At 62.0% G+C, this 14,869-nt stretch overlaps 3 protein-coding genes across 3 annotated transcripts; 2 read left to right on the top strand and 1 right to left on the bottom strand.

Annotated features, from left to right (window-relative positions):
• Nucleotides 1-226: 226 nt before the first annotated feature.
• RHTO_05427 (Rab GTPase activator) lies at nt 227-3,570 on the top strand (the record flags this gene model as incomplete). The annotated part of the gene is made up of 9 exons (XM_016419089.1): nt 227-1,691; nt 1,779-1,851; nt 1,908-2,057; nt 2,136-2,226; nt 2,284-2,498; nt 2,584-2,761; nt 2,845-2,943; nt 3,009-3,225; nt 3,308-3,570. The coding sequence occupies 9 exons, from the start codon at nt 227-229 to the stop codon at nt 3,568-3,570; spliced, it is 2,751 nt and encodes a 916-aa protein (XP_016270174.1).
• Nucleotides 3,571-4,055: 485 nt separating this feature from the next.
• Nucleotides 4,056-8,081, top strand: RHTO_05428 (voltage-gated chloride channel; the record flags this gene model as incomplete). Its single annotated transcript, XM_016419090.1, has 18 exons — nt 4,056-4,425; nt 4,530-4,694; nt 4,807-5,006; nt 5,106-5,258; nt 5,339-5,453; nt 5,578-5,669; nt 5,727-5,804; nt 5,880-5,987; nt 6,055-6,272; nt 6,353-6,526; nt 6,617-6,715; nt 6,772-6,853; nt 6,917-7,040; nt 7,111-7,176; nt 7,231-7,338; nt 7,396-7,577; nt 7,635-7,699; nt 7,757-8,081. The coding sequence occupies 18 exons, from the start codon at nt 4,056-4,058 to the stop codon at nt 8,079-8,081; spliced, it is 2,724 nt and encodes a 907-aa protein (XP_016270175.1).
• A 111-nt stretch (nt 8,082-8,192) lies between these two features.
• Nucleotides 8,193-14,490, bottom strand: RHTO_05429 (E3 ubiquitin-protein ligase UBR1; the record flags this gene model as incomplete). The annotated part of the gene is made up of 5 exons (XM_016419091.1): nt 8,193-8,337; nt 8,396-8,524; nt 8,583-11,757; nt 11,813-12,745; nt 12,801-14,490. The coding sequence occupies 5 exons, from the start codon at nt 14,488-14,490 to the stop codon at nt 8,193-8,195; spliced, it is 6,072 nt and encodes a 2,023-aa protein (XP_016270176.1).
• Between the last annotated feature and the right edge of the window lie 379 nt (nt 14,491-14,869).

Raw genomic sequence — 14,869 nt, forward strand, 5'->3', positions numbered from 1 at the left:
AGCGAGGGGAAGGTGATGAGGAGGAGAACGACGTCGAAGAGGACGACCTCGACTCGCTCAGAATGATGCCTCGAGATGCTAGTAATTCATGCAATGTAGTGACACTCTGGACAATACGACCAGCTTAACAGTCTGCGGCAAAGTGAGCAAGTCGTCCTCGTCGTCGAACGGAGCTCCTCCTGCGACCACCCGCTCGTCTCGCTCTTCCAGGCTCACTAACGCGGCAATGGCCCGCTCAAAAGGACGCAAGAACGCATATCAGTCTACCCAATCCGGCACAGCTTCGCCCGACCCCTCCCCGTCCTCTCATCAAGCCACTCCGAACGAAGGAGCTGACCGTCCTGCCTCACCCACGCCCTCGAACGCGACCACCGCAGACGAGGACGACATGGACGACTTTGAGGACGCGCAGGGAGGAGAAGCGGCTGGCAGAGCGGGAGGGAGCGACGAGGGAGACGAGGACCCGGAAGACGGCCAGGTGGGGAACACTCGCGACGACGGCGCGCGGGACGGTCGGGAGGGTGCGGATGGGGCGAGTGATGACGTGAATGGCGCAAGTGCGGAACAGGGAGACGCCGACGAGGACGCCCATCTCGCCGTCGACGGCGGCCGGTCCGGAGACGGCGACGGCGACGGCGACGACAGCGGCCGCTCTTCGCCCGACCGCGCACCGACGCCGACGCTCTCTTCGACGAACCCGTCCTCTGCGACGGGAACGACTGCCGGACGCACCTCGTCACCGCCGTCGTCTCGCCCGACTTCGGTCGCTTCGTCGTCTGGCATCGACGGGTTGAGGCAAGGCGCCAACAGGCTCTCGCTCGCTCTCTCGGACGACAGTCCAGGCGAGCGAGACGATGCAGACGTCGACACCGACTCGCCTTCGAAGCGCCCCCTCTCCCTCTCCTCCGCTCCGGAAACGCCAACTTCACCCTCCGGTTCCTCCTCTTCCGCCCCTCCACCCCCCTCACTCCCGCGCGCCCGTTCCTCGCTCCTCGCTTCCTCTCTCTCCGGTCCCGCTCAAGACCCCACGAACGTCGGCCGCGACGCGAGCGCCAGCCTGACACAAGCTGTGTGGAGGCAGAGTCTCGGGTTGAACGCGAGTCCGGGATCGAACGGGTTGGTGAATGTTGTTTTGAGTGATAATGAGGAGGAGGTCGAGGGGGAGGAGGAGGGGCCGAGTACGCCGAGAAGGAGGGGGGCGAACGGGTCGCCTGGAAAACGGAGATCGGTCTTGTCTTCTTCAGCGGGCGACGACGACTCGCATTACGGCGACGAAGACCTCGACCTCGACGCCGAAGCGGACGAATCACGCGACTCGTTCCCCTCCCCTTCTTCCTCGCACTCTCCCTCCAAATTCACCTCGACCGCGAACCCTCGTTTCCCCCGAACATCCGCCCACCTCATGCCTTCCTCTCCCTCGCGCGACAGACAAGGCAGCATCGCCACTCCGCATGCAGCAGACGGGTTCATCTCTCACCGCGCGTCAACAAACATCTCCTCCTCCTCCACCTCCGCCGCAAGTCCGGATTTACAGCCCAAAGCGAGTAACGGGATCCAGAAGTTGCAGAATCAGTTCTTAAGGGTCAAGGAGGCGGAGGGCGCGCAAGGGGAGGGAGCGGGAGCGGAGGCGATTGATTGGGACTTTTGGGGGAGGGTCATGAATGACTATGAGGAGGTTGCGAGGACTCAGCGTGCGTTCGCACTCGCCATTGTGCGCTTCGTTAGCTGGAGGTGGGCTGACCAAATGCTTTTTCTCTCTGGGGAATCGCAACGCACAGCCCGCGAGCTGTCCAGAGCGATTCAGCGCGGGATCCCTCCTGCACTACGAGGAATGGTGTGGCAACTCATGGCGTTCGTCCCCCATCTCCTCCCTCTCACCTCCTCCATCTCACGCCCTCGTTCCACAGCGCCGCCAAAGACGAGAACCTCGAATTCGTCTACTCGGAACTCCTCAAACAGTCGTCCCCGCACGAGAAGAGTATCGCGAGGGACTTGAGTCGGACGTTTCCCAAGCATGAGTATTTCAGTGATGCGCAGGGAGTGGGGCAGGAGAATTTGTGCGTGGTGGCTCGTTACTCTCGGCGGCAACTCGCGCTTGAGAGTTCGCAGCTGATTGAGCATACTGTGCTGGGCAGGTTCAACGTCGTCAAGGCATATTCGCTCTACGATGACGAGGTGGGCTACACCCAGGGCCTGCAGTTCATCGTCGGACCTTTACTCCTCAACGTGTGTCGCATCTCGCTTCCTCCCTTGGATCTTCCCTGACGCCGCTCGCGCCCACAGATGCCCGACGAAGAAGCCTTCTGCGTCCTCGTCCGACTCATGAAAGCCTACGACCTCCGCTCGCACTACACGCCCAACATGCCCGGTCTCCAACTACGCCTCTTCCAGTTCGACCGACTCGTCGAGGAGTTGCTGCCGAGCGTGTTCTTGCATCTGCTGAGGCAGGGCGTCAAGAGCAGTATGTATGCGAGTCAGTGGTTCTTGACGTTGTTTGGGTGCGTAGCGGGCGATCCGGATCCTTCTAGCCTGTCCCGCGAACGATGGGCTGACGGTCGAAGAAAACGTCGTGTACACGCACAGCTATCGTTTCCCCCTCGAACTCGTCTCCTCCGTCTTCGACCTCGTCTTCGCCGAAGGAGTCGAAGCCGTCTTCCGCTTCGCCATCGCCCTCCTCAAGCGTAGCGAGCCCTACCTCCTCACACTCGAATTCGAGGACTTGATTGATTTCCTCAAGAATGGGCTGTTTGAGGTTTATGCGGTGCGTGTCGCGCCTCCAGCTTATTGGCCCTCAGCGAGACTTCGCAGGCTGACGATCTGCTTCTTGCGCACGCGTCAACTCAGCCCGATGAGGGGGAGCTCGAGCGGGATCCGCAGGCGCAGTACAAGGTACACGAGTTCGTCCGCGAGGCGTTGCAGGTCCGGATAACGCCGATGATGCTGGTGCGTATTTCGGTCTTTCCTCTTGACGGCTAGGACGTCGTGCTGACGCTCCTTCGCGGTCGCAGGACCAATTCGGCGAGGAATGGGCCAACCTCTGCGCCGCCCAAACCGCGCACGCCGCCGAACTCGACTCGCTCCGCAAAGCCAACCTCCAGCTCTCCATCCAAGTTCGGCAGCTCGAGACGAGTCTCGCGCAGATCAACCAGGAACACTGCGAGTTGGTCAAGCAGGTTGTGGCGTCGAGATTGGAGAGGGAGGAGTTGGAGGATGAGTTGGTCAAATGTGCGTGGTCATGCGCGGCGCCTGTCGATCCCAATGATTTCTTGCACTTCAGACTTACCAACGCTTTCGGTGATCTACACAGACAAGCTCGCATATGCCGACTTATCGCATCTCGCCGCCGCCTCTCAAGCCTCGACCTCCCCTCTGCAAATGCGCCGTCAAAGCGAGATGAGCATCTCGTCCTCGCTCTCGCTCGACCCGCGCGAAGCCGAGGAAGACACCTCTTCCCGAGGCGGAGGAAGCGCGCGAGGCAGCATCGGCGGCGGGTTTGGGTTGGGCGGAGGAAGGTGGTTCTCGGGTTCTAGCTCGGCGATGAGCCAGAACGGGAGTAGTCAGGGGTACTGAAGGACGTACTCGTGACGCCGTCTATACGCATATCGGAGGAGAAGGAGATCCTCCGCCTCGCACCCGGGTTATTTAAACAGTCGTTCCCACTCTTTCTTGTAGCAACACCTTCTCCGGCTGGTCCCGCCTCTCTTTCCCTGTCTCTCTGCATCGTTGGCTCGTCCTGTATGACTTCGTCGAGCACCATGAGCGAGAGAGAGCAGTTCAGACTGTCCATCCCTGCTCGTTGGCGAAGAACCGCTCACTCTGCGCCGCTGTCATCACCCGAACGGCTCGCTGCTAAGCTCGCAGGTCTCCTACAGCGCTTCTCGAGCTGCGATTGTCGTCTCAGCGCGCCAAATCGCCTGCGCCGTGCGCCAACATCCTCGCTCCCCTCATCAGCGAAGGTCTCGAGGGACGCGACAACACGCCCAGGAAGGGAAAGGGAGAGCTCAGCAGCTTCATAGGGGAGGAATAGGGTCAGCGAAGGCGTAGTGTGCGCCGGGATGGACTTCCGCTCTTCGACGGACCCGACCCCACCTCCCGACCTGTCGACCTTCTCCCTCGGCCCTTCTCCCGCCTTGCAGCCAACTCTGTTTCCGTCGACCTCATCTACGTCACATCTCAGCTCTCATGACGCGCGACCCGATCCATCTCGCCTCTCCTCCACGAACACACCCTCGACACCGAAAGGTCGAACGAGGCGACTCTCGTCAATAGCGACGGTACAGGGCACGCCTGTCATTCCTATCGAGCGAGACTTTGGATGGGACACGCCGGCGATCGGTACGGGGGCCGGAGGACGCGGATCGGACGGGAGAAGGAGACTTGGCGGCGAGCGTGTGCGGAAAGCGGTTGGCGAGGAGTCGAGGCGATGTGAGTCGAATCCGTCATCTATATCACAGAACGGCGTGGAGCTGCTCGAGGCGCCTAGCTGAGATTGCCGCCAAACGCTGACCGAACGACTCGTACGCTCGCAGACGAGGACTTTACGACGATTGACTGGGTCGCCGACACTCTCCTCGAACGCTCAAGACGAAGATACGAAGCGGCTACGGCGACACGAACACTAGGGCACAGTTTGAAAGCTGGGTTCTGGCGGGTTGTCGAAGCGGGACAGAGTTGGGGTGTTGTCAGTCTTGTCGGTGAGTCCTGCTTCTTCCGCAGGGAAGTCTGAAGCACGGTTCTCCGTGCTCTTACCGCTTGTGCTGCCGCTTGGTCTCTCGCAGCGAAAACACTAATCTCTGTTACTCGCAGGCGCTATCATCGGTCTCAACGCCGCGCTCATGTCTATCATGACCGCCTGGTTGTCCGACCTCAAGCTCGGGTACTGCACGCAGGGATGGTGGCTGAACCGCAAATTCTGCTGCTGGGAGATCGAGGAGGGGTTCTGCGAGGACTGGGTTACCTGGACGGGCTGGAGCGGTGTGCAGTGGATCGTCTATGTGCTTTTCGCGGTGAGTGGGACTGCTCCTCGCTTTCAAGCGTCGAGCTCTCGCAAGTGGTGCGGGAAGCGGCATCCTGAACGAATTTTGCTCACACCGTTCGTTTCGTAGGGCCTCTTCGCCTTCTCCTGCGCCTTCCTCGTCCGGTCATTCGCACCTTACGCCGCCGGCTCCGGCATTTCCGAGATCAAGTGCATCCTCGCCGGCTTCATCATCAACGGCTACCTCTCGTTCGCGACGCTCAGCATCAAGTCGCTCACCCTGGTGCGTTCGACGCGCCTCCGGTTTGGAGCTTGGTCAACAACTGATTAGCTCCTTATTATCTGTGCGGTACGCCGGCACAGCCTATCGCCATCGCCTCCGGTCTCTCTGTCGGCAAGGAAGGTCCTTCCGTCCATGTCGCGAGCGCGATTGGCCATGTTGTAGCGAGCCGCTTTAGCCGGTTCAAGCGAAGTCAAGGTGCGCTGCCGCTCTCGTTCGACTTCACTACCGTCTGTTGCCTCCTTTGAGCGATAGCGGACGGTTCGATCGAGCGGATCTTGCGGCTGACCTGGATACTCTTCCCGCTTTGTCTGAACTGTAGCCAAGATGCGCGAGATTGTCACCGCCGCGTCAGCGACAGGCGTTGCAGTAGCTTTCGGCAGCCCTATCGGCGGCGTGCTCTTCTCGCTCGAGGTGCGCGGCCCCTCCCGAACTTGACGTCGTCCCACTGCTCACGGATCCGCCTTGCAGGAGATGACGATCAACTGGCCGATCAAGACGATGTGGCGCAGCTTCTTCTGCGCACTCGTCGCGAACGTCGTGCTGTCGGTGCGTTCGCGGACTGCCCTTTCGCGGAGATGTCAGATCGCTCGCGGGGTCGTTGATCTTGCTAATCGCACGCAGGCTATGAACCCGTTCCGGACGGGCAAGATTGTGCTTTTTCAGGTCCGATTCGACCGCGACTGGCACTTCTTCGAGCTCGGCTTCTTCATCCTGATTGGCGTCTTCGGCGTGCGTCCGTCCCTTGCTGTTTCCGAGGAGGTGCGGAACTGACCTAAGCCTCTCCGACGTTCTGCAGGGTCTCTACGGCGCTTTCGTCATTAAGTACAACCTCCAAGTCGCCGCCTTCCGCCGCAAGCACCTCGCCAACAACGCCATCTCGGAGGCCGTCACGCTCGCCATCCTCACCGCCGCTGTCGGCTTCACGAATCGCTTCCTCCGCATTGACATGAACGAGATGCTCGATGTGCTGTTCAGGGAGTGCGAGAATGGAGGCGACTACGAGAACCTCTGCCAGTCAGTCTGCGCTCCCTCCTCCTGTACCAACGGTTTCGCTAGGCCATCACCAGCTCGTTCTGATGTCTCCAACAATGCAGGACTTGGGCGCAATGGCGGATGGTCAATTCGCTACTCCTCGCGACTGTCATCCGGACTTGCCTCGTCATCGTCTCGTACGGCTGCAAGGTCCCGGCAGGTATCTTCGTTCCTTCGATGGCGGTCGGCGCAACGTTCGGACGGATGGTTGGCATCCTCGTCAAGGCGATGTACCGGTGCGTCACCCTTTGCCAACGCGACAGTCGGAGGACTCCACCTGGTCTCCATTGCCGGGTGCTTCCTGACGGGGATCTTCTCTCGCCCAGTGCACACCCGACATGGAGCATGTTCGCAGCTTGCGATCCGGAGAAGCCCTGTATCACGCCAGGGACTTACGCTTTCCTCGGAGCGGCGGCAGGTCTTGCGTGAGTCGGTGTCCTTCCTCGTGGCGAGGGATTGGGCTGACTTCTTCGTATTGTAGAGGCATTACGCGCATCACCGTCACGGTCGTCGTCATCATGTTCGAGCTCACGGGCGCTTTGACCTACATCTTGCCGACTATGGTGCGCTCGACGTCTTCTTACGCGTTTCCAACTGTTTCTTGACCTCTCATGATTCGCGCGCAGATCGTCGTCATGGTGACGAAAGCCGTCAGCGACCAGTTCGGCGGCGGAGGAATCGCCGACCAAATGATCCGCTTCAACGGCTACCCACTCCTCGAGAACCACGACCATGCTTTCGGCGTTCCAGGTGCCTTGAACCTTCACTTTTTTCGCTTCAGCTTCCGAAGCTCACGCTGCCGATGATGCTCCTGCCGCAGTCGCAACCGTCATGCGGAAGGAGCTGGTCTGCCTTCCATCACGGGGCATGAAGCTTGACGAGCTTCGTGCGTTGCTTCCGTTCCTCTCGCTTGCGTCACGTTGCTGACGGCTCTTTGCAGAGCGCCTGCTTGACAAGACAAAGTACCAAGGTTTCCCCGTCGTGAACAGCCGAAAGGACAAGACGCTCCTGGGCGACATCTCGCGACGAGATCTCGAGATCGCCATCGGTAAGCGCGAGTCGCTCGTCCTCTAAACGACGAGAATTGACACGCGTTGTTTCGTAGAGAAAGCCCAGCTCTCGCACATTGTCGCGCCCGACGCACCCTGCCTCTTCTGCCCGCAAGACGACACCGTCTCGCAAGTCGGTTCGCCCTCGCTAGCCAACGATGACGGATGGGGTACTCCGCCAGACGAATGGGACGGAGGAGAAGAAGGCGTTGTCGACTTTACTTCGTTCGTCAATCAGGTTCGTCCAGTATTCCTCTTCTGCCGAGGAGCCAGGCTGACTCGCTCGCACACACAGACGCCGCTGACGGTCTCGCCGAAGCAACCACTCGAGTTCGTCATGCAGCTATTCCGCAGGATGGGGTGAGCCAGCCGTTCCGCAGAGTTCGCTTTCCTGGACTGACAGCTCCGTTCCTGCAGACCTCGCGTCATCCTCGTCGAGCGGTTCGGCGAGCTCATTGGTCTCGTATCGGTCAAGGACTGCTTGCGGTACACGATCGCTCACGAGGCAGGGCACGACCACGACACCGCGCACTCGTCGAACGCCGACGAGCTCGAGGCGACGCTCGAGGAGCTCCGGTTGTGGTGGCGGGATGTGAGACGGTGGATTGCGGAGAAGGTGACGGGGCGAACGATCCCACCCAGTCCGGAGATTCAGCTAGACGGTGCGGCGGTCTTTGCGAGTAGCAGCGAAGATGCTGGCTTGAGCGACATAGACGCGAGACGGGCTCGCGATAGACGCTGAACCTCGCAGACTGAAACAGCATTTGCGCAATGCGGAATGAGCAAGTTGCGATGAGAGGAGCGCGATGCGAGTGACATAGTAAGAACAACAAGCAAGAGCTGCGGGTCCAGGCTAGAAAGTCGTCCATCCTCCCTGGTCCGTCGTCGCGTCGAGCTTTCTCGCGACGAATGTCGGGATGCCTTGAGAGAGCCAGAGCTTGCGGAGCTCGTCGTAGCGTCCGCGGTGCAGGAACTGCGGGAATTGGCTTCGGATGCGGCTGTATGGGCGACATCGTCAGCAAGCCAAAGGACGGCGAAGCAGATGTCGCAACGCACCGAGCACCGACATCGACTTCGCCGTGAGAGTCGAGGTAGGGCGGGGTAGAGAAAGCGCCGCGATCGGTGTGCAAGTAGAGGATGGCATTGCGCTTGATGAGGTAGTAGAGACCGACGGAGCCGGCGCAGCTGTCCGCGTTCGCTCCGGTCAGTGCAGGCGAACAGAGGAGGAAGAGAACCGACGCACGTCCACATGTGCTCGTTGCACTCGCCATGCGCTGCGTCTTCCTCGCCCACCATGCAGCAGAAGCTCTGCAAGCAGAGCACCTCGCCGCAGAACAAGCACAAGGCTGGGTTCTCCGGCACGTTGTCGCACCGTCTGCACTTGGCTTCGATGGACAGGGCGAGGAGGGTGTCCAGCTTGTCCGGCAGGCCGAGCAGCTCGTACGGGACGACGTGCTCGAGAGGCGCAACCGAGGCATCGCTGGCATGAGTGTCTGCGGGCTCGGCGACTGAATGGTCGTCCTTAATGCCGACGTTGTGCAGCAGCGTCTGGCTGGTCGACTCGCGGCACGCTGCAATGTGCTGCCGCAAGGTCGCAAGGTCGGAGTCGTGGGTAATGCCAGTCGAGAGGACGACATCCGGCGGTGGGATGCGAAGCAGGTCGATGAGGCGAGACAGCTCGGTGCGGTCGCTGTCGAGCGTTGCATCCGGCGTTGCGCCAATCACGGCACGGGCGACGATGCCGACGCGGCGGAGGAAGACGGTCGCTTGAGCGTGGAGGTGCTTGCCGAGCGTCAAAGCAAGGTCGGCTGGGTCAAGGTTCGGGAACGGGGCGGCGGGGGCATGCGTGTCGTTGAAGAAGACATCGCGAATCTGCGCGAGTGCCGAGTACTCCGCCCGCTCGGCCGCCGAGACGTCCTTGGCGGTCAAGACCTGCACCTCGCTGTCACTCCTCCCCCAACTCTTGTAGATGCTGAGGAGGTTCTGGGCGAGCGCGGTGTAGAAGGCGACCGAGACGACGTGGTAGAATGCGGATGGCATGCAGACGGCGGCTTCGAGGACCGAGTTGAGCGGGTCGACATTGGTGAACTCGACGTCCGCAAACTTGCTGTCGCGAGAGAAGATGCCGCCGAGCCGCTGGCGAACCGAGACGGCGGCGATGCGCTCGCTCTCGACCGACTGCGTCATGAGGCGAGTCAGGCTGTGCAAGACGCCGCAGAAGCCTTGGACGAGGCGAAGATTGGCGTCCGAGATCGCCCAGGACGGCTCGTCAGTACCGCGGGTTGCGACTTCGAGGCACGAGATGGTGTAGCTCATCACGTCTTGCGACAAGGTCGCAATGGCGTTGTACGGCCCGCCGATCTCGTTCTGCAAGGCCGTGACGACCTGCAGCAGCCGTGCGATCATTCGACCCTCGTTCTCGTTGAAGTGCCCGGGGAGCAGCATCGGTAAGGCCATCGTCGCACGCCAGGGCTTGAAAGCGCTCTTGCCATCGTCGAAGCGCAGCGAGAGCTTGTCGACCCGCTTTGCGAGCGTCTCGTCGAACTGGTCGAGCGTAGCGCCTTCCTCGATCGGGTCGGCGTCCGCTTGGCCCCATTCGGCGAGCGTGCGCGAGTCGAAGCGTCCCTGGTACGGCTGGAAGGCAGGCGAGTCGGACTTGGCGGGAAGTAGAACGTTGCCGAGACTTTTACAGAGCGGGCAGACGAATTCGCGGCGCTCGAGGTTCTCGGGGTGGTTCCGCGTCCGCTGCTGGTGGTGGCGCTGCTCGAGCGAGCGGACGTAGTTGTCGAAGCAGGCGAGGTGCATCATGTGGCCGCAGGACGAGGCGCACATGCCGGAACGAGTCGATTGAGGGAAGCCGTGAGCGAGGCCGTCCTCGCCGACGATGCTGCGGTCGATGAAGCCGTCCTTACGTCCCGCGACGCCATATGGGCGATCAGACAGCGCCCGATCGAGGCTTGTCGGCACGCTCAGCAACTCATGCTGGTACGCCGCTTCGTTCTGTTCGCCGGCGGGGTAGAGGCGGATGAGGTTGCTGCCCTGGACGAAGGCGAGCATGCCGAACGCGGCCGAGTCCTCGAGCTGGTCCTGGCAGACGATGCAGCTGCCGAAGTCGACCTTGGGCGCCGCCACCTCCGCTGGAGAATCGTCGGCCATCGCGAACTCGTCGTCCTCGTCTTCCTCGTCGTCGACATTCTGCAGGAAAGCCGACTGCGCCTGCTGAAATTGCTTCATGATGGCGGCCTGGCGGGCCTTTGCGGCAGCTTTTTTCGCCTCCGCTGCTTGAGCTTCTGACGACGGTCCGCTTTGGTCGGTGACCATCTCGGGCTGCCTGCGCATGGACGAGACAAGGGCGCCGTGGTGCTCCACGAGGCGATTGAGTAGCCACCTGGCCTTCGGCCACACCGCGGCGAGTCGGTCGTCCTCCTCCACTCGGACGAGGGCGTGAGCAAGCGAGTCCTCGATACGGTCGTCAACAGAAACCGGAAGCAGCTGAACGGCGAAGGCGGCGAAAGCGTCTGGGTACTCGACGCTTGCAAGCATGGCGAGCTGCAGGGCCTGGTCGACGACTGATTCGGAGAAGTATGGGGACGGGGGCGACTCGGGCGCGTCGGCGAGCTCGGCAGGAGGCAACAGGGGTTGTAGGGCTTGACCGGTGCGGATGGCGTGGTAGACGAGGACCAGCAGCGCGTCGCTGCCAAGGATCCGCGGTATGTCGACGAAGGGACCCGACGCATCCGACGAGACAGCCAGTCTGCGAGGGACGACGACCGGGTCGGCATCGCTCGTCGCCATCTTGCCCTTCTTGCGCAAAGCCGCCTTGAGAATCTTCTCAGCCTCCTCGCGCTGGTTCTTCGTGTATCGCGCGAACCACGGATCCACCTCGTCCAGCAGCTCCTCGCGCAGGCTGTACAAGCCCTGGTCGTTCGTCCCGCTGGGCGGCTTGAACGTCCCGATCTCGCTGAGGATGCGGTCAATCTTCGGGTCGTCCGAGAACCGCTCCGAGATGCGTCGGATGAGGTCGGAGTAGGTCGTCGGGCCGAAGGCGAGGTAGTGGAGGAGCTCGCGACGCAGTGCAGCGGCGTCGGTGAGTGGAGCGACGTAAGTCGGGTCGGTGACAAGCGTGATGACAAGGTTGAGCATCTCGTCGAGCAGGTTGAGGGCCTGCTCGGGCTCGAAGACGGCGTTCGGGGGCACGCGCTTCTCGACGAGCCACTCGCGCAGCTCGAAACGGTCGATGAGCGGGGCGATAAACTCGGACGGTTCGAGCACGACGAGCGCGGTCTGAAGGAAGAAGACGTCCTGCTCGTAGGTCGTCTCGCGGAGGGAGTAGTCGCGGTAGTGAAGGTTCTGGGCGCGAATGCCGAAGCCGTTGCGAACCCAGATGCCGGCGCGGATTTGGGCGACCAGGACGACGGCTGTAGAAGGGACTGATCAGCAAGGTCGATAATGAGAAGAGGTGAACTGGCGCACTCGAAAGCGGGACGTCCAAGATGCAGAGGAATGCCTGCAGCGGACTCAGCTCCGGCCGAACCTCGAGGAGGCCGAAGATCCAGTCCCTGACGCTGTTCCTCCCGACAGACGACGCCCACTCGCGCATACTCGGCCACGCTGTCAGACCCTTGAACACCTCGGCGAGCATCCAGTGGAGCGGGTGGTGGAACGAGACGGGTCGCGTCGAGATGCGGTTCTCGAGCGAGAGGCCGACGCTGGACTCGCCTGCAGAAGCGGGGAGGAGGGAGATGCGGCGCCAGATGCCTCGCTCGGCGGCAGTGTCCCAGAACGGGTGGAGGAGAAGGTGGGCGAGGACGCCTTGCAGGGCGCGTTGTAACTCGTAGCCGGGCGACTGGTCCGAGACGCCCTTGACGATCCACGTACGCTTCGCTTCGCCGAATGTGCGGGCGAGGCGTGCGAGCTGGATGGTCAAGTTGAAGGCGGTGATCCACTGGTCGTTTTCGTACTCGACGTGCGTGCCAACCGCCCTCGTCTGCGCGTTCATATTGTGGAAGAGCCCGAACAGCTCGATGACCTGCGCATGAAGCGCCGTCCACTTGAAGAGGGCTTCCTGAGCGAGAGGCGACGAGATGAGGTGCTGGAGGTCGTTGAAGAGCTGGAAGTAGCGCTTCTGCTTCGAGAGGAGCGGCGAGTCGAGGTTGACTTCGGTGCCGAACGACGGCTCGGGCGGGAGGACGAGGTGCTTCTTGTCGTCCGTGAGCTGGCCGGTGAAAAAGCTGACGAGGACCTCGAGGATCGTCTCGAAGAAGTCCTCTTTGTCGATGAGGTGAGCCGAGACGGACGGGACGGTGAAGACCTGGACGCCGAAGAAGATGAAAGAGTTCTCGGGCTCGCGGTCGGACAGAAGGTAGGATTCGGCGAGACTCGAGTAGATCTCGGCGTACTGTTTGCCTGCGAGTAGTCGCTCGTTAGCGCGGATGCATCTCGGGCCAACGCAGGTACGTACTAAGCTTGAGCCGGACCTCCGCAGAAACGCCCAACAAACCGATCGCGCCCTCCTGGAAGCCCTTGCGCGGCTCCTTCCACAGGCGCTCCTCGAGTTCCGCCCAACTCTGGAACCTGCTCTTCCCGTCGCCACCCTTCTTCCTGTCGAGCCAAACACCGGCGACCAGCTCCTTCATCCTTCTCGGTCCATCCGCTCCTCGTCCGACTCTGCAGTGCAGCAAGTCGGAAAGCGAGAGAAGGACAATCTCGACCGCGACCTGTTCTCGCCAGGTCTCGATGGCGCTCCGCACGGTCACGCCCAACTCGATGACGCCGATACGCTTGGCGACTCGAACGCACTCCTCGGCGCTCTGGCTGATGAGGACGACGTCGCGGCCTTTCGAGTCGACGCGCTGGGCGACTCCGCTTGCGGCGGCGCGGGAGCAGCCAGTCGCGCGAGAGACTTGGTCGATCACTTCGGCGAAGGAATGGCGCTCGTCGTTCCAAAGGACGACGGCGAAGGGCGGCTCGTGGAGGGGCGCAGGGCGCCGAGTGGGAGCGGGAGCGGTGTCGGCAGGAGAAGAGAACGGATGCAGGTTGTACGTCTCCACAGCAGGCACCGCGATGCCTCGCCGGTACTGCTCAAGTGCCTGTTCGACGTCGGGAGGCAGTTGGAACGCTCCCTCGGCATTCTCGGCGTCGAGGAGGTCCTGCTCGTCCGTCTCGATGTCCTCCTCGCCTCCATCGTCGACCTGCCGCAGCAAGACTGCGAGACCATGAGCCGCATCGGCGCGTTGGCGAATGAAGGCGGCGAGACTGGCGGCCGTTGGCGGTCGAGGGGTCGCGTTGGTGTCCTCGTCATCGCCGACTGCGGGAGGAGCGGGAGGAGCGGCACCCGTAACTTCTTCAGCTCGTCGCGGCGGAGTGAAGGATGTCGGCGAGCGGGAGAGGACGTCGAGAGCCCAGTCGAGCGAGACTTCGAGCGTCTCGCGGACGCGCGAGAGGGCCGCCTGAACCAGCTGTTCGTCATCCGGCTCGAGGTCCTGTTCCTCGTCCATCTCGTCTGGACCCGCATCGACGCCGTGGTACTTGCAATCCGTGTGGCAGCCCTCCTTCCATGCCTCGACGTCGCCGCAGTCGCAGCATCCCGCACCGACTCCCGAATGGACGCTGACCGTGACATCGTGACCGGCCTTCGCATGGCCCGACCCGTGGAAGCAGCGGGCGCAAAGAACGCACGTCGCATCGATGCCGCAGTCGCGACAGCGGTAGACGGACTCGCCGGACTTGAAGACGTGGCCGCACGGTTGACCGCGAGTCGAGGCGCTGGCGATGCCTGTCAACAACGAGGCGAAGGCTTGCGCCTGGGCGGACCGGAGAGTCCATCCGTCTTCAATGTCCTGAGAGGCGCTGGATGCATCGCTTCCTGCCGGAGAATCCGTTGCGGGACCTTTGCCCTTGGCGTTGGAAGTCGGAAGGAAGAGGTTCTTGACGGGCGAGTCAGGATTGAGCGCCCAGTTGTAAAGGGCACTCTTGACCCTGACACGTGCCGTCGGCGATGCAAGCGAGTAGTTTGCGGGCTTGGCGAGCGAGTCGAGGAAGGAGGGGAGGGACGAGGGCGAGAGTGAGAGGGCGACATCTCTGTCAGGGTAGGCGGGGCCCTGAGGCTGATGCTGAGCGTGTTGTAGCTGGAACGGCAGCATGCTTGCCATCCTAGCCACTCGTGGTCGTGCTGCAAGGTCGAATGCTGTCATGAGGAGATGAAGTCTGTCAGCCGCGAAGACCGCTCGAGGCGGCTGAACGAGGCTCACGTGCGACGATGGAGCACTCTGCAATCACTCCGAAGCAGCGAATTGCGCAGAGGTACGAGAGCAGGTCAAGGGTGTGGGCCAACCGTCTCTCTCCCCTCGACCGCTCACTTGTGCTGCTTCATCCCGCACGAAAGGCTGTGCTGCTGTGCTTTTGCCGTCCTCTAAACCCTGTACGCCTACTGCTGGCGTCCCCCTCACCTGCGCGTCCCGTTCTCGCTCAAAACCCCGCCTGCTTTTCGGCGTCACTCTGCTGGACTTGCGAGGCTACCGAGCGAGTCGA

The sequence above is a fragment of the Rhodotorula toruloides genome (genome assembly GCF_000320785.1).
Source record: "Rhodotorula toruloides NP11 unplaced genomic scaffold Scaffold32, whole genome shotgun sequence".
NCBI classification, from domain to species: Eukaryota; Fungi; Basidiomycota; class Microbotryomycetes; order Sporidiobolales; family Sporidiobolaceae; genus Rhodotorula; species Rhodotorula toruloides.